We start from the raw sequence: 23,732 nt of genomic DNA on the forward strand, positions 1-23,732 counted from the left end.
GGTATGTTTGGCTGGCAGCCTTAGGGCTCTTTCACATGAGACGGATCCGTGATGTTCTGCCCCGTGGACATCCGCTTGCTCAGCAGGGATTGCTCCGTTGATCCCTGCTGAGCAGGAAGAGGAGAGATGGTTCTCTGCACACTGCGCAGGGACGGACCTGTCAGAGCGCCGCTCTCCCCTATGGGAGATCGGATGACCACAGACTGCAGAGTCTGTCATCTTCCGATCCGCAGAGAAAATGGGAAAAGTAGGTTTTTCCTCCATCACACTTTTTTTCGGAGCGGGTTGGATGTCAGCGGACATGTCACCGCTGACATGCGACGCTCCATAGAGGTCTATGGAGCATTCGTTCAGGTCTGCCTAAAAAAAAACTGACAGGCGGACCTGAACGGATCGGTCATCTGAAAGAGGCATTAACCTCATTTAGAGATCAGCTTGTGGTGACCTCACTCAGAGCAGGATCTGCAGTGAGTTACTGTTGTATATGCTCCCTGTTCAGATCTGCAAACTTCCAGCATTGACTTCTTTTCTGCTCTGAAATGTTATGCAGTGGTGTGGAGATGACTGCAAAGAAAGTCCATGCTAGAAGAATGCAAGACTGAAATGTGCTCATTTGTTATAGTAAGATCACTGGTGACATGATGGCATTCTATTTTTTTTTTTGTGAGTTTTATTTCATTTTCACAACTTTTACAGAACAGAACGTACTTCCTAGATGACAAATCATTCTTCAACTTCCCCACCCCCCTTTTTTTTTATTTTTATTTTTTTATACTGTATATATGAAAAAGATGTCTTACAAAGAGCATGACCACCAATCACTGCAGCACACTGTGGTTTGCACATTTTTTTTAGCCCACGTGAACCTGTTTGTACCATGAAAGGGCCAGTTGGTCTTCCCCCTCCTAGGCCAGAGGTTCTACGTCCTCCCCTGCTTTTATTGGATGGTAATTGGGGCAATCATTAGTATTACATGTATTCTTTTTTTAGATTGATGTAAAAGATCCATTGTTGTGATTTTCACCCGAGTTGTAACCCTGATTGCAATACTTTCCATGCTCTTAAATAAATAAATAAAAAATAAATGCACATTTTTTTTACCTGCAGAAAAATGTGCATTTTTTTTTTTTTTTTTTTGGAAAGGTGAACTTTTCCTTTTTAAGATGACATAAAACAAATAAGGACTTTTTAATGTGCCAAAAAATCCTCTGGGAACCAGGCACATGACCTATTAAAATTACTTATCTTTTATTTTGTCCAACGTGCTAGAAATATCCATAAATAAAAATGGAATAAAAAATCAAGCATATGCTACCAAAGCCAGACCTCTCATTAACCAATAGATAAAGTGACAATTGCATTCCAAATGGCATATAAAAGGAATATGCTTACTTCATGGGAGATTGAATAGTTGTATGTTGTGCAGAGAGTTGTCCAGACTTCTCAAAGCATTCCACAAGTTACTGCTTCTTCAGGAGACCCTGATTCACTGGGGGATAGGTAAGTAGCAGTAACTGGATTTCAGGTTTCTGTAGTCACATCAGCTACTTCTACCTATAACAAATGTTTGATCGTTGTTGTTTTTTGTTTTATTTTTTTATTTTTATTTTTTTTTTTTTTGTAGAGAAGGGAATTATATATTCTGAAATGTATTTGTTTTTAAGGTTGCATGTGAGCATGAAGTCCATGCTCTTTACACAGGAGACAGCTCTACTGAGCAAGAAGTACCAAAAGAACAAGCCAAATATATAGAAGGTAATTGAAGAGATTGTCATCAACTCACTGTTACAAAACAAATTTACAACTTAAAGTACTGTGTATTAGTAGACCAATAGACATATTGTTTTTAACACATTGTACCTTTTTTTTTTTTTTTTTTTTTTTAATATGCGGTATAGTCAGAGGGTGACTGAGGTAGTTTAGTGTCCCCCTCTCATGCTTTAATTTTATGTCCTGATGTCTCTACTTTAGTGAATAGCTGTAGTGGTGACAAATGATAAGTATACAAAAATGAGACAGGCAGAGGTCTCGACAAATTTTTGATATCACAAGCAACTTCTAGAAATACTTTTTTCTATCCTCTCCCTTACCCTTTTTTTATAGTTCTCTTTAAAAATCTTACTTGCACACAGCAAATCCAGCATTGTTCTGCTGCGAAATGCTGCCACACACGCTGGGTCCCACACCTATCTACCGTTTTGCCTCATTGGGAGCTGGCGCGCTCCTACCTGGGTTCTTGCAGCTGACCCTCCACAAGGTGCAAGTCTGCCCTTTAGCCGCTGTGTGTCTCTCCTTCTGCAGCCTCCTGGGATCTGTGATGTGGATATCTCAGTAGGATGTGGAAGCAGGAATACATTTCAACCTAGGGAAGAATGGATTAGAGTAACAAAAAATAAAAATAAAAAATTGGATTTTTAAATTGTGATGGTAGGTGATTACATTAGGGAAAAGTCAATTTTTGGAGTAACGATCTGTTCTTCCTTTGGAATAAATGTTTAAATGTGTAACTGGTTCTTTTTGACCAGTTTCAAGCAATAGACTGTGAGTGATAACTTTTTGCTGGAATGAATGTACGTAATGTATATTTTCAGCGTGATACTTCTGTGATGCTAGTTTTAATCGTTACTTTGCTTCACCTAGTATTCCAGAATGTATTGACATGGTGAATACCCCAACCTGTATTTCTGAGACTGTTTTTGACACGGGTTACCTTTTCTCCTTGCCTGGATGCTCCTTAATGATTCAGATTGCAATACTGATCTTATGACATCAGTGTTGTGCTCTGCTGGGCCACGGTCACATGATGACTAGCCACTAGAAGGTCTCCATGATGCCTTTGGCCCACAGGAAATAATGCTGAACAACATTCAAAGTGGAAAAAGACTGGTGCTGGACAAAGGATCAGTGAGCCTTTGGGGGACAGCACTAGGGAGAAGGTAAGTATTGCAATGAGACATGCTTTTTAATAACCTGTCTATAAATTATTATTAAACCAGCAAACAGGCTTTAACAAAGTTCATAACGTAGAATAAAAATAAAGAGTTAAGGAAACCTATTCAAATACCATAGCTGTAAATGTTCTTTGGTAATTTCCACCTGGAATGATGCAGTTTATTTTTTATTAATTTAGACAAGGTAGAAGAGACGGAGACTGACACCACGTCTCTAACTGTACAAGAAGATTCGTTGGTGGAAAAGACGCAGACTTATGGGACCTGTTTTACTGAAAAACAGAAAATGTCACTTCTGGATGAAACTGATGAAAGTGATGTAGATTTCCATGTAAGTTTAACTGTGGAAGATCAGGTAAATGGTAATGAGGAAGACACTGAAATTGAAAGAAAAAGTACTGGAGTGCCACACATCAGCCAGTCTACCCCTCTGCATGAAATAAATGGGGTTACAGCTCAATTGGAACCACCTGAAATGGAGGATAATGCAGTAGAAACCATTCACTTAGAGGTTGGTGAAGACGTAGAATGTGATATATTTGAAGATCCTTTAAAAATCCAAAAGAACGCATTAGCGCTTGAAACAGATGAGTCTATATTCAACCACAAAGATCAAGAGCATAAGGAGTATGGAAAAGTGTTACCCAATTTAACAGAGCTACAGAAAGACATTTTAGAAGTAACTGCAAGTACTTCGGATACATGTGTGATTTCAATTCCACAAAAACAGATCATGGAAACCAAATCGGACATTTCCGTCATAAAGGTTGACGAACCTGTTTCTAATGTAGCCTCAGAATCTGTTTTAATATTTGAAAGCACTGATAATGAAAAGACTTCAGAAACATTACAAGAATCCAGTGCAAATGCTACGACTGATCAACCTACAATTGATACACTGTCAACAGATGAAAAAGTAGAGACCCTTGGTCTTAGGATATCTGAAACCCCTAATTATATATCAGTTAATGATAGCCATTGTAAAGGTTCAACCTGTTCTATAAACTTGGGCAGTGGAGAAAATAGCAGTGCTGATATTCAATACACAAACGAGTACTCTACAGAAACAAGCAAAACAATCAAAACAACTGATTCAAATGTTGACAGCAAGCTTAGAACCTCCAACAAGCCAGTTAGGTTTACTGTGGCTCCAGCATGGCAAAGATCACTCTCAGTCGGGAGTAGTGTCAAAGATGGCACCTACTCTAAAAACAAGATATCTAGTACTATGAAGTCTGAATCATTTGATGGATCAGAGGATCCTATGATGGGCATAAATCCGGAGGACTATAGGAAAAGTGAAAACAAAGAAGATTCAGGTGTTGCTTTTGGTATCAGATTACGAAGGACCTCATCTTCTAGGAAATACAATGAGGAATATCCTGAAGAGCAATCCAAACTATATCCATCCCCTGTTGAAGCTGGGTCAACCGTCCCAACTCGAACTGTCCAAACACCAACAAAAACAGCACAGCTTCAGTCAGAAGCTTCTAAACCATCGCATACCATGGAAGACAAACCTCGAAAGAAACAAACGGCAGAAGATCTTTCTTCAAATGAAAGCTCAGGTATTTACCAATGATTTAGGTTATAAGCTAATGTGAAATTGCATGTTGGGCTGAGTTCACACCTATGCGAATTGAATGCAGGTTTCCTCGCATTCGATTTGCATAGCAAGAGAATGTGACCGGCTGTCTATGTCTCCGGGGTGGCTGCGGAACGCACTGCACAGAAACGTGCATCTTTGCCTCTGTTTTAGGGCCAAATTCAGGCAAAGGTTCTGCCCTGATTCATCCCTGAAATGGAGAACAGGGACAGACAGCATTGCTGTGCGATCCGCGGCAGGTTTAGGTGTGAACCAAGCTTAAATGTTGTGTGTGTATTAGTATTTGGAACTGAGCCAAGTTTATAGTATCACTGTAAGGTTTGGTTGACGCAACAATTTCTTTTGTTTCTGGATGAGTTTCTGCTTGCAGGTTTATGATCTATACTTATTGAATTTTTTATTTTTTTCCTCGTCTGAATTGAGGGCACGTGCATTGCGGTGCATTTTTGATGATTTTTGCTATGTTCCAGATGCATTTCATACAGAAATAAGGCCATATGTTCTACTTATGTTGACTGCCCTGGAAAGCACTGCATTTGTGTGAACTAGGGCCAATGGAATCCATGTTAACCACTTGCTGACCAGCTTACATACATTTACTGCAGCAGGTCCGCTCTCCTGCACGAACCGACGTACCCATAAGTCGGTCCGTGCAAGGAGGATAGCGGGCGTGTATTTACCGGCATATAACATGTGTCGGCGTATAACACGCACCCAAATTTAAGAGGGAGATTCAGGGAAAAAAACTTTTCTGTGCCCATCTGCAGCCTGTTCTCATCACTGAGCCGTCGTCGTCTGTTTCCTCAGTCGGCAGTCACCTACACAGTCCCGCCTCCGCCATCGGCATTGGACAGCTCCTGTGATAGATAGAACACTGGTCAAATGCCAGTGGCGGAGGCGGGACTGTGTGTGTGACGTGCAAGAAGAGCAGAAGTGGAGAGGAGACAACGCCTCAGTGATTTCCAGCGGCACTCGTCCCCCTCCTTCTCCTCCGAGGTACGCTGTCGGCGTATAACGTGATCCCGCAATTTTTTTCCCCCTATTTTCAGAAGAAAATGTGTTATACGCCGATAAATACAGTATTTCCACTTGCATACAAACCTAGCAGGCTGTTCAGTGATTAATAGCCCCATAGATAAGGCAGACCTAGAGGTTTGTTCTCTAAAGACATATATGCTGTTCAACTTGCAAGGGAAGTTAGTTTTACAAGGGGATTTGACCCAGAGTTTAGTGAAGAGGGTGAACTTTCACTTTAGAGCAGTGGTCATCAACCCCTGTCCTCAGGGACCAATAACAGGCCAGGTTTGCAAGATAACTGAAATACATTGCAGGTGATGTCATTTGCTGCTCAGTGATTGCAGTATTCTAGTCTGCATCTCTCCAAGGTAATACATAAAACCTGGCCTGTTAGTGGGCCCTGAGGACAGGGTTGATGACCACTGCTTTAGAGGATACCTAATCACTTGCAAGAAAAAAACAGCATTTGCGCATGATTGGAAGATGGGAGTCAGCAGAGCTTCACCTTATTTACTAAGCTCTGGGGAAAATCTCCTGCAAAGTTGAACACTTTTTGGTTTGCTTTTTGAGCAGAAAAATGGTTAAAGCTATTTTTTTTTTTTTTTTTTATTTGTTTTTTTTTCCCCCGTGGGGCAGAATTTAAATCACTGTAAGGAAGTCTTACCAAAGAGAGGTTGACAGAGGTGTTGAGTTGACATCACTGGAAAAATGTTTTGTCTCAGTTGGAATTTTTGTAATTTCCAAAGTGACAATGGACACCAGGGTAAAAAATCTGAATCTGCCCAGCGTGGGCACAGATTTCAGTAAAAATCTGACAGGTGTATGAACCATTTCATGCTATCCAAGCTTAAAGTGTTACTGAACCCACAAATCAGTCTGTATATGCAATAAAGCATGCTTGTTGTCTTCTCGGATCCTCCCCTTCCACAGTCCCCGCTCCATCTCCTGATAAGACAGAGCCTTTGGAGTCACTCTGCACATTCTCAGTTTGGTGTGCATTGCTAGAGTTTTTCTTTTTCTTGGAAGGGTGATTGTGATCAGCACAGGGCCAATCAGCACTGTCAGAGGGACAGGGGTTATGCAGCCTCATAGCACAGTCATAGTAAAATGAAAACTCCTGCTACAATTTTTACCCAGGCACTGATATAAATCATAACACTGCTATATACTGCTGATGAGAAAAGGTATTTATATTTACTGAAATAATTGCATTTGCATGTTACTGTGGGAGACCGTATCTAGTGAATGCAGGGTCCTGGTGTTAGTAACACTTTAAAGAAAAGGGTAAGAAAAAAAAAAAAAAAAAGCTTTAGATATACTTTAACACAGACCTCGACTTTAGGGCCGGTTCACACAGCGAGCCGCGGCGAGGCGTCTCCGACTTCCTCGCCGCGACTTGCAGGGGGGGTCAGCGGCGACTTGCAGAGGACTTCTGCATAGAAGTCAATGCAAGTCGCCCCCGAAGTCGCCCCGAAGTAGTACAGGAACCTTTTTTCTGAGTCGGAGCGACTCGAGTCGCTCCTCTCAGAACGGTTCCATAGTACTGAATGGGGGCGACTTGCGGGAGCGAGGCGAGGCGAGCCGTGTCGCCTCGCCTCGCAGTGTGAACCGGCCCTAACTGTTAATCACCTGAGTACAGCAAATAACTATTTAAAACGCAAACCTTTATTGCAAAAGCTCCTCTAGGACACAACAATTCTTATAATTAAAATTTTATAAAAATTACACCCACAGAACCATCATGGATTACAGTGGCAAAGCTGAAGCAGAAAGGATTTCAGGATCATCCTCTTGCCAGAGAGCACAGTGCTATGGCTGAAGGTGATAAAAGTGAGGTATGTATTTATCTTATCAAGAAATAAAATGGCTTGGTAGAATGTCTTTGCACGATCTGTTGTAATGGATTTGAAGCTAGAAGCTACGGTAATAGAGCAGTTCTTCTGGTGCTGGAATGCCAACTCTGCATAACTCCGGAGTGGGTCTGCTTGGTGTTTGATGCAAAAGCAATGCAGGAAAGGATTATTGCCAAGCCCACTGTAGGGGGTTGGAGGTTCTCGCATTAAGCAAAACTTGATCATTTATTTACATTTTATAGTCCTGAGATTTATTTTTATTTTTTTTCATAAATTCTGCTTGTTACATTTTTGGATCATTCAAGATCTGCATGGGGAATTTTTGTTTTACCAGGTGCTTGTTAAAGGTTATTGATCTCTTCGGTTTTGGAAGGATTCTGACTGACTGATTTACTCACCTGTTGGCCACATCTCTCATGAATCCTAGCAGAGATACATAGTGTTGATATTCAGGATCTTGCTTTCCAGCATACTTTTATTAAGACCGCATACCAAACTATGTGCTCTAACGCCAACGATGTTTTGCATTTACATCTTGGAGAAACTGCAAGAGGAAAAACAGTACGCAGAATGGGATTTTTTTTTGAGTAAAGTAATCTAGGAGCAGTGTCAGACAGCTGTTCTAGAAAGCCAGGGAGATGTAATGCATTATCCATCAATGTACTTTTTTGATTTACTTATACTTTAGAAGGTTTATTCAGATGGTCAGGTATGTAGCATTTGGATAATGTTACTGTGCTTTCTGTCATGTGAACTTCAAAGAGTGTAAACCGACTCAACATATTTACTGTTTTGAGAGGAGTTCTTACTTAATATGCACAGGAAAAAAGTATTTGAATGGCAAAACTGTATCCACAACCACCCAGAATGTACCTGCTACGACCTCAAAAACTAAGAATGGTTTGATTAGGCATTAACTCATTTGCATCTAAAATGAGAAATGTGCTTTGGCTTGAGCTTTTTAAATCACTATTTAAATCACATTTAAATCACAATTTTTTTGCTATTTAGGGTGACTGTGAGTCTTCCCAGAAAAGTGCAGCTGCTAGTGTACAAGAACTAGAGGTCAAGGAGACGGAGCCAATATCTACTGAGAGTCCAGGTATTTTTCTATCTCCTGTTAGTGTTGGAATGTCTGAAAGTGTTTATCAAAAAAAAAAAATTTGTACAACTCCACAATACACATGCATTTCCCCATGTTTTATTTTGTTAAAGATGATGCAGGTACAGAATAATAGTTGATGTCCCAAAAATATAATCAGTGCCTATCTTATTTTTTTTCACATGACAACACAGCTTTGAATTCCTAAGCATGTGATGTCAGCCCTGCCTACTTTTATTTATTTTATTCTTTTTGGATTATAAAGAACACAAACCTCCCCTCCCATCTTTGTACCCTTTCCTTGTACACAGGCAAATGGCACAGGAGTTTATCAACTCTCAAAGCTCACAAGAGTTAGTAGTAGTTAGTAGTAGTTAGTAGTAGTTAGTAGTAGTTAGTAGTAGTTAGTAGTAGTTAGTAGTAGTTAGTAGTAGTTAGTAGTAGTTAGTAGTAGTTAGTAGTAGTTAGTAGTAGTTAGTAGTAGTTAGTAGTAGTTCAGGATTTATATAGTGCCACCAGTTTACATGACGCCTTACAAAATAAAGGCAGGCAATACAATTAAGTACAATGGAAATGGGGGGGGGGGGGGGCTGCTCGTTAGGGCTTACAAGCTATGAGATGGGGGTTAAGTGATGCAAAAGGTAAAAACGGTGGGGGATGAACGGATGACAAAAGTAAAAAAAAAAAAAAGTTTGTTAGAAGCAGGATAGGCTTATCTAAAGAAATGGGTTTTGAGGGATCGCCTTGAGGTAGATAGAGTAGGACATAGTCATTGGGGTAAGGAGTTCCTGAGGATGGGAGAAAGTGACAATGGAACTAGAGAGCACAAGGTCTTCTGAGGACTGAAAAGAATGGTTTGGTTGGTATTGTGAGACCAGTTTACAGATGTAGCCAGGGGCAGAGTTGTGGTTGGCTTTATAAATTGTTAGTATTTTATATTTTATTTGTTGGATAAGTGGAAGCCAAAGTAGGGGATAGGCAGAGGGGTGGATGACACCGAGAGGTTGGTAAGGTGGGTGAGACTGGCAGCAGCATTCATGATGGATTGAAGGAGAAAGCCTATGTTAATGTAAGTCAATGAGTAGAGTGTTGCAGTAGTTGAACAGCGAAATAACCAGGGAGCGAATTGGAAGGTTTGTGGTGTCATTCGTTAAGAAAGGGCGCATTTTGGAGTTGCATTATTTGGACAGCGTTTGGATGTGGGGCCAAAAGCAGAGCCTAGGGTTACACCTAGCACCCTGGTGTTTGGAGACATAGTGATAGTTGTACCATCAGTCTCAACAGAAGTCAGGGGAAGGGGCACATGGGAGAGGAAATATGAGCTCCGTTTTGAATATAGTACGTTTGAGCAAATGGTATAACATCCATATTGATGTCTGTTAATTAGCTGTCAGACATTTTCCCATGTCTGACATGCTGATATTTGCAACTTGCTTGAATGTAGTGAACTAGCACAGGAACCCTTTGGCCTCTCACGTAAATTGAAGGTCCAATAAGGAATTCTGGTACTTGTTATGCGGTAGAAAATCTTGCATCATAATACATGTCCATTTTACTGGGGTTAAAGCAGGATCATTCTTCGATCCTGTAGACTAAATGTGTCACTATACGGGAATCACTGTCACTCCCACTGATTAAATAAATGCCAGATCATGATTAGATCCTGTTTATTTGCTGACTGCAGGTCAGCTCAGAAGTGAGAAATGGGGGGACCATAGCTCAGCTTCCTAAAATGAAGCAGTAATTGAAATGCATAGGCCACTTTATGAGTAAATCGACATTTTCAGACAAGGGGCCCCAGTATATAACCATGCACTGTCCCTTTTTTGTAAAATACAGTGTAATTTGATTGGTACACAAGTTGGCCTCTGATGTCACCCTTGAAACCTACCAAGTATACAGCCGTGGTCAAAGGTTTTGAGTGACACAAATATTAATATAATGCTGCCTCAGTTTTATGATGGCAGTTTGCATATACTCCAGAATGTTATGAAGAGTGATCAGGTGAATTGAAATTAATTGCAAAGTCCCTCTTTGCCATGAAAATTTACTTCATCCCATAAACTTTTCCACTGCATTTGTGAAGAAGGCTTTAGGGTGCCCAAGAAAGTCCAGCAAGCTCCAGGACTGTCTCCTACAGATAATTCAGCTATGGGATCCGGGCACCACCAGTGTAGAGCTTGCTCAGGAATGGCAGCATGCAAGCGTGAGTCCATCTGCATGCACAGTGAGGCAAAGACTTTTGGAGGATAGCGTGGTGTGAAGGGCATCAAAGAAGCCACTTCTCTCCAGGAAAATCAAAGAGTTCTATTCTGCAAAAGGTACAGGGATTGGACTGCTGAGTACTGGGGTAAAGTAATTTTCTCTGAAGAAATTCCCTTTCCTATTGTTTGGGGCTTCCGGAAAAAGCCTTGTCCAGAGACGAAAAGGTGAGCGCTACCATCAGTCCTGTGTTGCGCTAACAGTAAAGCAGCCTGAGACCATGCATGTGTGGAGTTGCTACTCAGCCAAGGCAGTGGGTTCACTCCCAATTTTGCCTAAGAACATAGCCATGACTAAAGAATGGTACAAAAACGTCATCCGAGAGCAACTTCTCCCAACTATCCAAGAACAGTTTGCTGACAAGCAATGCCTTGCTATAAAACAAAAGTGATAACGAAGTGGCTTGGGGAACAAAACATCGACATTTTGGGTCCATGGCCAGGAACCCCCCCCCCACAGATCTTCATCCAATTGAGAACTTGTGGTTAATTCTCAAGAGGCAGGTGAACAAAGTCCTTAAATTATGACAAACTCCAAGCATTGATTATACAAGAATGGGCTGCCAAAAAGATCCAAAAAAACTGAAGCAGCAGACTGAAAATTAATATTTGTGTCATTCTCAAATCTTTTCGTATAATCAACTTTGCTTTTCCTGTGTCCTGGAAGCTAATGGGAACAAGTGAAGGTAAAATGATACAGGTGTGTATCCATCAGGTTTCAAGGATGCAAACAGAGGTTTACAGGTTTGCCAGCCACATTCCACAGTAATTAGAGTTGATTTAATAAAGTTGGAGCGTGCAAAATCTGGTTCAGCTATGCATAGAAACCAATCGCCTTTTTCAGTTTTTTGTCAAAGCTTAATTGAACAAGCTGAAGTTAGAAGCTGATTGGCTACCATGCATAGCTACTTCAGATTTTGCACTCTCCAGTTTTAGTAAATCTGCACCAGTGAGTTGTATTACACAGGGGTCACTTTTCTGCATGGGCTGTTTTTGCTCAAAAGTTTAGCTGTGCCTTTAAAATTGAGCGTATTGTACAGTGGGGTCCATAGGGTGGCTGGGATATTTTGAGTTGGTTCACTGCCTCATTTTTCATGAAAAGGTCAACTTACCCTTTTTAAGGTTGCAAATTAGATTTAGCAAGAAATTTATTTGATTTCATAAATTGCAATGCTATGGCTAGTAGTAAGGTGCATTCAATTTGGCTTGTTCTGTAGCTATAGGGCTATAAATGTTGATGTCGGATGCTCTATTTAGGTTTTTTGCATTAATGTTTGTGTCCATATTGGAAGGATTTACCCTCTACTTGTCCTGAATACCAGTGTCACAGACAGTTATGGAAAAGCATGAGTTAATGGTCACCAGTGGAAGAGGAGAGGATGGTTTATCCAATGGGGATAAATGTTCTGGTAACAAATGTACAAGATGGGAATTTTCCTTTTTAAGGGGATTTCTTCTCATTTATGCTTGCATCTCGAAGACAGGCCACTTTCCCACTTGTGTGACTTGGCCTGGGACTGCAAAGTCGCAAGACAAGTCATACCCCATGATTTCCAATGAGTACTGTTCATATCTATGTGACTTCAATTCGCAGCAACTTTAAAGTAGTCCCTGCACTATTTTGGTCTGACTTTGATGCAACTTGAGGTCCATAGACCAAGATTACAAAGGCATTGCTTCAAGTCACGTCGGTCGCATTACTTTCAGGTCGCACAAGTGTTAAAGGGTCCGAAATTAAATATCCACAGAAGGATATGTTTGCAGATGTTTAAATTATCATTTTTGAGAGAGGAAAATCGACTGATGTTAATAAACTTGTTTTTCCTACAGTTATTCAGAATAGTCTACCAGAATCTGGGAAAAATGCACAATCCGCTCCACCACAAAATCCGGATGAGCCGCCATGGTTCTCCTTGGCAAAGAAAAAAGCAAAAGCATGGAGCAAGATGCCTCAGATCGTGCAGTAGTATCACATGTATGTTGTATGTTCATTGTTTTTGTTTCCGGTTTTACCTGTGAACATGTTTCAGCCAATGCTATCAAGAAAATTTATTTTTTCCTAATTTCTGTAAATTGATTTGCATTAAGGAGCCCTGTCCCTTATTTCATAACATTGTATCTGTATATACCTGTGCTTTTTGACTTCCGAAAGAGCTTTTACCCTTTTAGAAAATTGTTTAAAAAAAAAATGCTTTGATGGCTGTGCTGAGACCATACCAATATAACTATAAATCTATACATGGAGTATACAACACATCTCTATGTATTAAGGTAACCTCTGTCTTCCTAAGACTATTTACAGGATGGGCTTGTAGCATTAAAGCCTTACTTCATGGAGGAACTCCATCCCACCTTCCTCTGATGCACCTTACCAGGCTTTTTCTCCCATTTCCTTACCTTGCAAAGCCAGCTATACTCTCCTAAATCCCTATCCAGGTCCAGGACTGCAACCCCCCTCCACTGATTGTAGTCTGTTTCTGGATCCTGCAGCTGGACATCTAGTGGGAAGTGTCTACATTGTGAAAACCCTCTCGGACACCAAAGATGCTGTAGCGTTGCATTACGGCAGCTTAAAAGGGGCATTTAGATTTTTTTATTTTTTATTTTTCATATATAGCAATCTGTACAGGAAGGGGAAGAAGGGAGGTTATCTTTATCCCAGTGAAGGACTTTAACTGATGCATTGTAACAAACTGAGTTTTCCCATGCTTACAGGCTTTTAGTGATTTTTGTTTTGTGTGTTTTTTTTTATTTTTATATTACACATCTGTGTGTTAGTATAAGAAATTAACAGTAAAGTGAGAAAAAAAAGTCTACCTTTACCATCTACCAAGTATAACTTCACAGCAAAATCGCATGACCATGCTAACACATTATCCAGCATTCTCAACTTCTATGGACCCCTTTTAGCCTCTGCGATTATGTAAACCTGGCAACATTTAGGCCTTTTACATTATGTGTTGCTTTAAAGGGTTAGTTAACCTTTTCTGGAAAAAAAATACTAATACTGTACACACTCCCTAACTCCTCTGGGAAGGAAGCCCTGCAGAAAGAATAGATGGAAGAGCAGTGATTTCAAGTCCTGGACTGATGCACCTGGCTGCATGGGCGGTATCGGCTCATCACCTATGGAGACAAATATAGCTGGGATTGGGGAAGATGTATACGGTGTGTGTGTGTGTGTGTGTTCACCTTTCCATTTTTCCTGAAAAGGTGAACTTGCACTTTTTAATGTTCATGCAACAAATGATTTTGTAGTGTATATTAACACGGCATGTGCATTGTGGTGTGCTGCAGTGCAGATGTATATCCCACTGCTAATTATTACATTGGGGTGCCTTTCAGAATGAATGGCAACATGTTGCAATTTGTGTGTTGTGTGGATAGGCTCTTAATGTTTGACTGTCCCACAACTACCTGTAGTGGATGGAAATCCATTAGGTCACAGGTGAATACAAAGATGTCAAGAGGCCCTAAAAAGCTTTGCTCACCACTCCCTTCTATTTGAAATTTCTAGACAAACATGTAACTTTAGCAATTTCAGCTAATACATTTGCAAGAGTAACCACAAACTATACTGGAGAACAAAAACTGCAGAACGATATGACTTGACACCTTTAAACAAATCTTGCTGCTATAGTCTTTGACATATACAGTGAGGGGGAAAGTATTTGATACCCTGATATTTTACGTTTACCCACTGACAAAGAAATGATGAGTCTATAATGTTTATGGTAGGTTTATTTTAATAGACAGAATAGCATCCAAAAAATCCATACAAACACATTTCAAAAAAGTTATAAATTGATTTGCATCTTAATGAGTGAAATAAGTATTTGACCCCTTCGCTAAACATGACTTGGTACTTGGTGGCAAAACCCTTGCTGGCAATCAGAGGTCAGACGTTTCTTGTAGTTGGCCACCAGGTTTGCACACCTCTCAGGAGGGATTTTGTCACACTTCTCTTTGCAGGTCCTTTCCAAGACATTAAGGTTTTGAGGCTGACGTTTGGTAGTTTGAACTTTCAGCTCCCTCCAGATATTTTCTATGGGATTAAGGTCTGGAGACTGGCTAGGCCACTTGAGGACCTTTTTTATGTGCTTCTTTTTGAGCCTCTCCTTTCTTGCCTTGGCCATGTGTTTTGGGTCATTGTCATGCTGGTATACCCATCCACGACCCATTTTCAATTCCCTGGCTGAGGGAAGGAGGTTCTCACCCAAGATTTGACGTTAGATGGCCCCGTCCATCGTCCCTTTTGATGCAGTGAAGTTCTCCTGTCCCCTTAGCAGAAAAACACCCCCAAAGCCTAATGTTTCCACCTCCATGTTTGATGGTGGGGATGGTGTTTATGGTTTCATAGGCAGCATTCCTCCTACTCCAAATATGGCAAGTTGAGTTAATGCCAAAGAGCTTGATTTTTGGTCTCATCTGACCACAACACTTTTACACAGTTCTCCTCTGAATCATTCAGATGTTCATTAACAAACTTCAGATGGGCCTGTACATGTGCTTTCTTTAGCAGGGGGACCTTGCAGGCATTGCAGGATTTCATGGCATAGTGTTACTAAACCCTGTCCTCAGGGCCCACTAACAGGCCAGGTTTGCAAGATAACTGAAATACATCACAGGTGATATAATTTGCTGCTCAGTGATTGCAGTATTCTAGTCTGCATCTCCCCAAGGTAATACATAAAACCTGGCCTGTTAGTAGGCGCTGAGGACAGGGTTGATGACCACTGTTGTAGCCCATTCAACCCTTTTGTAGGTCTACAATCCCTGACCTCCTTGCACAGCTCTTTGGTCTTGGCCAAGGTGGAGAGATTGGGATCTGATTGCTACTGTGGACAGGTGTCTTTTATACAGGTAACAAGCTGAGATTAAGAGCACTCCCTTTAAGAGATTGCTCCTAATGTCAGTTCGTTACCTGTATAGAAGACAACTGGGAGACAGAAATCTTGCTGATAGGGGATCAAATACTTATTTCACATTAAAATGCAAATCAAGTTATAACTTTTTTGAAATGTGTTTTTTTGCTCTCACTGTTAAAATAAACCTACAGTTAAAATTATAGACTGATCATTTCTTTGTCAGTGGGCAAACGTACAAAATCAGCAGGGGATCAAATACGATATCCCTCACTGTAAGAAGCCAACAAATATTTCAGACATCACTGTCTTGAAAAAACACTTTTGGTCAAACTAAAGCTTTAAAATGGTTAATATTACATTTTTTTGGGTTTATGGTTTATCAGAAATAAAGTATATTTCAGTTTGGGAAAAACATATGCTCCTGTGAACATTTACCAGAGTCTCTGACATTGCCGGTAGCCTAAAATGAGGAGGGGGGAACTAGATTTGGGAAAACATGATCATAACAGAGGTGGAGGTGTAAACATCAAAATTTCTGCCCTTACTCATCTTTTATTGAATAATTTCTGACTGCAAGGCGTTCTAATGACTTTCATGTATATAATATAGCACTTAATAGAGCAGATTTTCATTTGACATTCAATGTCATTAGTACCTAAAGCATGAGGAGACATGCATTTTAATAAACCTTGGCAAATATCTCCCTCTGCTGTATAGCGAGTATTTTGCTTGAAAAAATATGCTTCGTGTCATAGTGTAACCACAGGTAAAATCTGCTGCTCTAGCAAGGACATGGTTTAAAGGGCAGTTTTGAATAGTTGGCAGCACTGTGGCATAGTGATAAGTGCTTCTGCCCAGCACTGGGTTCCCTGATTCAAATCTCCCTCGCACTGTTATATCCAGGGAGCTTGCAAGTTCTCCCTGTGCTTGCATGTGTTTCCTCCCACACCAGACATGCTGGCAGGCTCCTTGAAGGCAGGGAATGATGTGAATGTACAGTATACAGTGCTGAGTAAGTTGTTGGCACTATATACCTGTGATAATATGTGAAATTTTTTTTTTGACAGAATTGAATACATTGTCACTCAGATGCTAATATTGAATCGCATATCTGCATATTTTGCATCTCGTGGTATTATAAAACTGCGCTTTTGTAAGAAGGATACCAGATGTCCCTTGCCTTATGTAGCACTGTAAGGCAATGTCCTTAATTTACTAGTATCCGTTAAACAGGCCTAAATCTAAGCCTGCAGAAATAATAGCCCATTGAATTCCCTGGGTCCAAGGGTAATCCCTCTAGTAGCTCACCTATACTGAAGCATAGGAAGGCGGTTCCACAGCAGAGTTAGAGCTGTAAACCTACTGAGAAGTACAATGAAAAGTTAAACTTAAACCAGTGAAATTGGTCTAAATTAACTATTAGCTTCATGAAGAGATGCAGCAGCTGGAGAACTGTATAAATCCAAAACTATATACAGTATACAGCACTGTGTTCTGGCAGTGGGATGGGAACTTCCTGTCTCAAACCCAGGACAAAATTTAGTTTGGTTGAGCTACAATCAGTCCTTACAAAGATCTTTGTGTTCTGTGAATGAATATAAAGCTTCCCCTGATTGGCTGAGGTGGATGGATGACATCTCAATCTCTGAGTCAGCTTTGTGACAGGCTGAGTGTAGTGCAGTACAGGTCGATTTTGTTCAGGGTGTGGGACAGGAAGTTCCGATTCCACTGCGGTAACACGGCTGAGGCTACATACCGCGCTGGGAGCCGCTGCATCTCTTGGCGAACAAGCCAGCAATAATCCTATTAGCCAAGCTTAGGCCAAACAAACTATTTAAACTTCATTAAAGGAGGTCAGCTTTTAACTTAACTTTGGTAATTCACTGTAACATGTTTTATGAAAATGGTACCATTTACTTGTTCCTTGGGGTCTTTTTAAATGTAATTTTCAGTAGGATGATTTGTCACTGTTTTTGCCTAAGCCAAACAAAAAAAGAAAAATTCCCCAAATAAGATATTTTCCCCTTCTTTAAATATATTGGGAGACCTTTTCTCCCAGATTAGTAGGCATTTACATGTTCATGGGTTGACTTTGTGTACTGAAAACATTTTTATCCCCTGAGAATACAGAATTTTGCCTATTACATGTGAAGAAAAATGAAGGCGTGACCTCTACCACCCAATAAAATTCTAATTGCGTCTTTTCTACTTTAGGAATTCCTGCTTTAAGAATACACTGCAGGGTGCATTACTTTTTTTATTCTGTTTTTGTCTTATGGTTTTTAATTTGAATATTGTGAAACAAAATCACACTGCCTACAGTTTTTCATAGTGTTATTCAATGATTGGTGAGCTACTAGTGAACCTAAATTTAAAGTGTTTTCTTTTACAGGGCCAAACTTTCATACTCAAGGAACTAACTGCAGGGCACACCTAAATGATGCAAACTAGTCCAATGTAATTCTGCCTACTTCCATTACGCTAACACGGGACTAACATCTGTGACATTGGGTATACAGATCGAGAGGCAACTAGGCTTGTGAGTGATCGGGTTCCCTCCAATCCATGCTCCTAAAACGGCAGTCACCTGCTCTGTCAAGGCAGAAGATCGCATTTTCAAGCCAGACAATGTCATGGTAAACAGAAGCACTTGGGTTAGCCCTAGGGTATATGAAAAGTCGGCCCTCATCGTTTGACAGTCTCAATAAATATGCAATTATAAAAAAGTCAGCCCTTGACGCTTCCTTTTTGAGTAAAACAAAGTTAATTAACGGAGAGCTGTAAAAGTTGCCACCAATCTCATAAATGAGATGCTTTCATGTAAGGACATTTTTAAAGCCTAAGTTTAGCCCCCCCGCCAAAAAAAAAAAACACAGGGCACATTACTTACAGTCCTTGTGATGTGTCAATTAGTGCCCAGTTATGCTTTCCTTCCCCCTCCTGCATTCATAGAGGCTGTACTAAAGATTCTAAGAATACTATAAGAATATAAATGAAGGCAGTGGGTTTTACCTTTTATCTGTCCGCCCGCCTTTCGGTTTCGTTCATGAAAGCTATATTATGGATCTTCTGACTGGAGAAGGTCTGGGAAAGAGCTGGCATAGTTGGCCATCTTGAGGAGTGACTATTGCAGATCCATAATTTTTTTGCCTAAGCTTAGGCTTTAAATAGCAAATTACAATACAGTATTTTTTCAACAAATCTAAGCTCTTTCCTGTCTTAAAACTCAGTTCAGTTATCTAAAAATCAATCGGGTTCAAATGGTATTCTAAATATTAAGTTCTGTTGTAGAAGCCATTTAACTGTAAAGTAATTATTTTGCACACTGGCACATGTGTGTACCTTTACCAGTGTTGATATGAACTATGCACTTTTTAAAACGTATGTTCTTGTTCAGAATTGCATTGAAATTTTGGAGATGAGGACATTTGTCCATCTTTGTGTATCTTTGTATCTGTGTGTATATATAAAATATACTGGTTTATATTCTTCTGTGATTTCTTTTTTTTTTCCTGCAGTGTAGTTTTCATGCATGATCTGTATATACAGTATGTACCAAGCTTGCACTGTATCTTTTATTTGTTTGTCTTTAACTTTGTAATCCTATTTTTTTTTTTTTTAATACTTTTTGTATGACAATTACTCCAAGTGTTTAATAAATGCCGAACTTTCTTATTTATGCTGCTTGTTTATCTTTAATAACTAGATGTCCAAACTTCTTTAAATATGAAATTGACTTATGTTTTATGTGTCCTCGGTTGCCTTCTAATAGCCAACTATCAAAACTTCACTGCCCAAAAGGTTTGTTTTGGTAACAGATCAAAAGGGGCTTTTGCGTTACACCTAGCAAGATGGGTGCCCATACAACAGACTTGTTGGTAATGTAGATGATACCATATTACAAGCTTATATCTCAAACACTTAGGCCTTGTAAGACAGGTACTTACAGTGGCAAGAGCAAGTATGTGGACCCCTTGGAATTAACTGGTTTTCTGCAGTAATTTTCCATAAAATAGGATCTGATCCTTATCTAAGTAACAATAGATCAATACAATGTGCTTGAGCTAATAACACACAAACCATTCTACTTTTCTTGCGTCTTTATTAAACACACCCAGTAAACCCATAGACTACTTCAAGCTAATTGGAGTCAGTTTACGCCTGGAGTCCGATTTAATGAAATTAGTTTGGAGGTGTGGTTTAGAGCTGCTTCGATAAGACAAACATTTTAAGATTGCTATTAACAAGAAGCATCAGCTGATGTGAACCATGCCTCACAAAAAGGAGCTCTATGAAGACATATGGTCAAGGTAGTTAATCTGTATAAGGCTGGGAAAGGATACAACACAATCTCAGTGTTTAGGCATCATCAGTTGACAAATTCTCTATAAATGGAGAGCTATTTGTACTGTGACTGTTCTTCCTAGAAGTGGGCACCCAGTCTAAATGTCTAGATGAAAAAAAAGTTGAATTGTTATGGAACAATACTCAGCACTATGTATGGCACAGCTTACCAACATCATGCCATGTCAGGAACTTCAGGGAACTCATGGCGGATATAAGGCGTGTATAATAGACCGCAGTTGGACTAGGACCAGCTGTGCAGATGCGGACACATCTGTTGGCATAGAACACAGTGAGAACCAATATCCATGGTGCATGTATGACAATAACATAGTACCTTTTAGCATAAACATTTGTAAAGATGTTGGTATCGAAAAACGAATACCCACAACACTTCCCATCCCTCCCAGTCCACTGCCTCCCCAACTCGACATGGACATAGTATCCCATAACCAGGTATCAATGGGGGACATCCAACGGGTGAGACCCATTAGAGGCAAGGGAGTTAATTTCAAGGAAGCGTAGATACCTAAGATGAAAAGAAAAAGGGGAATAGAAAACAGTCCGGTAAATGGGGGGGGGGGGGGGAGGCGGGCAGGAAATTCACAAAGATCCTAGGGGGGCGACTTCTTCTGAGAAGTGCATGGGGTGTAGGAGCCATAAAAGTGCAGCACCATTACAGCTGTGTAGGGGGGGTCCCGCTTGCCAGCGGGGCAATAAGGTAGGACAGGAATTCTCAGCATCATTCAGTATACTATCCACAGCTAGTCTCAGGTGTGGGGACCATGGGCCAAAGTTGCCTGAAGGTGGCCCAGCATGCTGTGAGATCCAGTGTGGTATAGAGGAGAATTTCCATGCCTGTCCCTCTGCTCCACCAGGAGATGTACATATACAATGCACCCATTAAGGTGATAAACCTTAGGATGAAATCGAGCAGCATTCCGGGTACAGGAGGGGGGGGGGGGGTGAGTTTAAAGTACTTACAGCTTGTATACAGTATGGCATGTTCAGGCTTGGTGATCCCTCTGATCCAAGTGGATGCCAGTTCAAGGTCCTCAAAGAAGTGGGTTCAGCCGACGCACTCTGCGGGCCACTTTGCAGGGTATAACATGGCATATTTGAGGTGTAGAACACTGACAGAGGCGTCGCTTAACATTCTGGAACCTGGATCGTTGTCGCTGCACCTCATTGGAGAAGTCTGGGAATATGGCCACATTAACGTTTGCATGGGGGATATTTGCCTTCTCTCTGATCAGGCGAATGATCTTGTCTTGATCTCTGAAATTTAGAAACTTCACTATGAGGGTAAGCGGTGTAGCTCCTTGAGGAGGACGGGCATGGATTCGATGGACTTTCTCCACTGGGAACATCACAGAGTGCATCTCTGGCAAAATTGAATGCCAGGAAGTTTTCATGGAAGCTTGCTGGGTCATTGCCCTCGGCATTCTCGGGAATGCCGATAAATCGGAGATTACATCTCCGGAGTCTATTCTCCATGTCGTCCTGTTTCGCACTGATCTATTGTAGCGGACGACGCACCTCATCAGTAGTATGTTGCAGGGGGTGCAAGATCTCTTCCGCTCTGCTTTTATGGGTCTCGGTCTCCGCCTGTCTCCTCTGTCTCGCAGGGCAGAGAAATCCTGCCGGATAAGAGATGCGTCAATTTTGACCACCTCGATTTTGGCGGTAAGCATGCTCTGGCACAAAGCAATAGCATCAAGCACCTTGTTAGTGGCTGCCTCAGATTGCTCCATATCCAAGGAGGCGCCTGCACCATCTTTAGCCTGTTGGTCTTCTCCAAGCCTGCGGTACTTGGCAAGTTTGTCAGCGGCCTCAGAAGTCTTTTTCGGCGGAGACATACTTCAGAAGGTGAGCAGGAGAAACCCCAGGTGCACCAAGATGGCTGCCGTTTACTAGGCCGGGTCCTCAATATCCTCCTCCAGCCACAGTTTGGGAGTGTCTCGGAGAAAGCTGTGGGTATCGGACAGTTCGTTTTAAGGTTCAGTGGCTGTAGAGAGAGGAGAGCAGAGAGTCCTGTAATTGCTTGCCAGGGCAGTAGCAGGGTGGCGCAAGATGGCCGCCGGACTGTCCCTCAGGCCACTACCGAGTAGACAGGCACCGCAACAGAGATCCCTGGTCGCCCGGTGGATGTATCAAGCAGAGACCAGGCTCAGGGCGTCCAGGGAAGGCAGACAAACCTATAGGAGCGGCTGCCGGGTGGAGCAAGATGGTCGTCGCTCCGGGAGTCAGGCCAAAGCCCCAGTCTATCCTACTAGCTGGTGCTGGATGGGGAAGAGGAGCTGCGGCGTCGGCCGTGGGTGGCGCTTTACTACGCTGTAAGGCTCTGAGGGTTGCACTGGGAGCAGAGCTGGTCCGCCGGTGTGTAGATGCTGGTAAATCTGGCAGGATTGGAGCAGGATATTAAGTTCGTTATTGTGGGCAAGCGGCGCTCTCTAAAGATGTCCTACTCCATTGCCCTCCAGGCCACTCCCCCCTTCCCAAGTCTATTTCTAATTCTGTCCTCTGTTAGCCATGAGGGTGATTCCTGTGATATGTCACAAGGATAAACACTGCAGTTTTGGTTACCGACGCCCCCTGATTTCCCTCATGAAGACTAAGAAGAATAAATTCAATACCTTTGCCATTTCCCCATCCTTTGTAACCAGATGTCCTTCCCCATTGAGGCCAATATGGTTTGGCCTCCCTTTTTTACTGTTTATATACTTAAAGATTTTCTTGGGATTTTTTTTAGATCTCCGTTATGTGTCTTTTGTTCTATCTTCGCTGCCCTAATTGCACCCTTGCATATCTTGTTCCATTCTTTGTAAAATCTGAATCCTGATGATTTTTTTGAAGGCCTTCTCCTTTGATTTTATATGCATTTCTACATTGGAGTTAAGCCATCCAGGACTTTTATTCGCTCTTTTAAATGTATTTCCCAATAGGATGCACTGGCTAATGCCCTTATTTAATATGCTCTTAAAGAAAACCCATCTCTCCTCTGTGTTCTTTGTTTCTAAGATTTTATCCCAATTTATATCTTTTAGCAAGGTTCGTAGTTTAGGGAAGTTGGTTCTTTGGAAATTCAGTGTCTGTGTTCCCATTGCGTTTCCTACTTGTGTGATTTATACTGCAGCCAATCAGGTCTGTATTGTTGGTAATCATTAGATCTAGGAACGCCTTGTTTCTAGTTTGTGCGTCTACCGGCTGACCTATGAAATTGTCCTGCAAGACATTTAGGAACTGGCGAGCCTTAGATGAATCCGTGGTTCCCTTCGCACAGTGTGTCTGGATAATGAAATCCCCCATTATGATAACACTACCCATCCTCCCTGCTAATCTAAATTGTGATAAATTGTCTGTCTCCCCCTCCTCCCTCAGGTTAGAGAGCCTATAGCATACTTCAGTATTATTTTCCCCTTGGCTTCATCCCATTGGAGCTCTACCCATAAGGATTGCACCTGCTCCCTAATTGATGTCATCGCTCACATTCGCTTGTTCTTTATTCTTGAGATATAGGCATACCCCTCCACCTTTTTTACCCTCTCTATCCCTGTGATAAAGGGAATGGTTGAATGGTTACCAGCCAATCATGAGAGATTTTGAACCGGGTCTCTGAAATTCACACAATCGAAATCCCCCCTCGTTCAACAGTATCTCTAGTTCCCCCCATCTTCTCTGCCAGGCTCCTGGCATTGGTGAACATGCCACGTAGTTTACACTGGTTGCA

The 23,732-nt window shown here is 41.3% G+C and overlaps 1 protein-coding gene across 5 annotated transcripts in view; it reads left to right on the top strand.

Moving 5' to 3' along the window:
- Positions 1–19,337, top strand: part of KIAA1210 (KIAA1210 ortholog) — a 171,842-nt gene extending 152,505 nt beyond the window's left edge. For all 5 annotated transcript variants that reach the window (XM_077484554.1, XM_077484474.1, XM_077484523.1 and 2 more), the window contains 6 exons: positions 1,665–1,755; positions 3,131–4,519; positions 7,309–7,409; positions 8,439–8,529; positions 12,621–12,765; positions 18,051–19,337. In XM_077484554.1, coding sequence (XP_077340680.1) covers positions 1,665–1,755; positions 3,131–4,519; positions 7,309–7,409; positions 8,439–8,529; positions 12,621–12,757 — 1,809 coding nt within the window. In that variant the 3' untranslated portion in view covers positions 12,758–12,765; positions 18,051–19,337. The remainder of the gene's footprint in view (positions 1–1,664; positions 1,756–3,130; positions 4,520–7,308; positions 7,410–8,438; positions 8,530–12,620; positions 12,766–18,050) is intronic.
- Positions 19,338–23,732: the final 4,395 nt, after the last annotated feature.

The sequence above is a fragment of the Lithobates pipiens genome, unplaced genomic scaffold, assembly GCF_037356315.1.
Source record: "Lithobates pipiens isolate NorthernLeopardFrog02 unplaced genomic scaffold, aLitPip1_a1.2 Scaffold_1, whole genome shotgun sequence".
Lineage (NCBI taxonomy): Eukaryota > Metazoa > Chordata > Amphibia > Anura > Ranidae > Lithobates > Lithobates pipiens.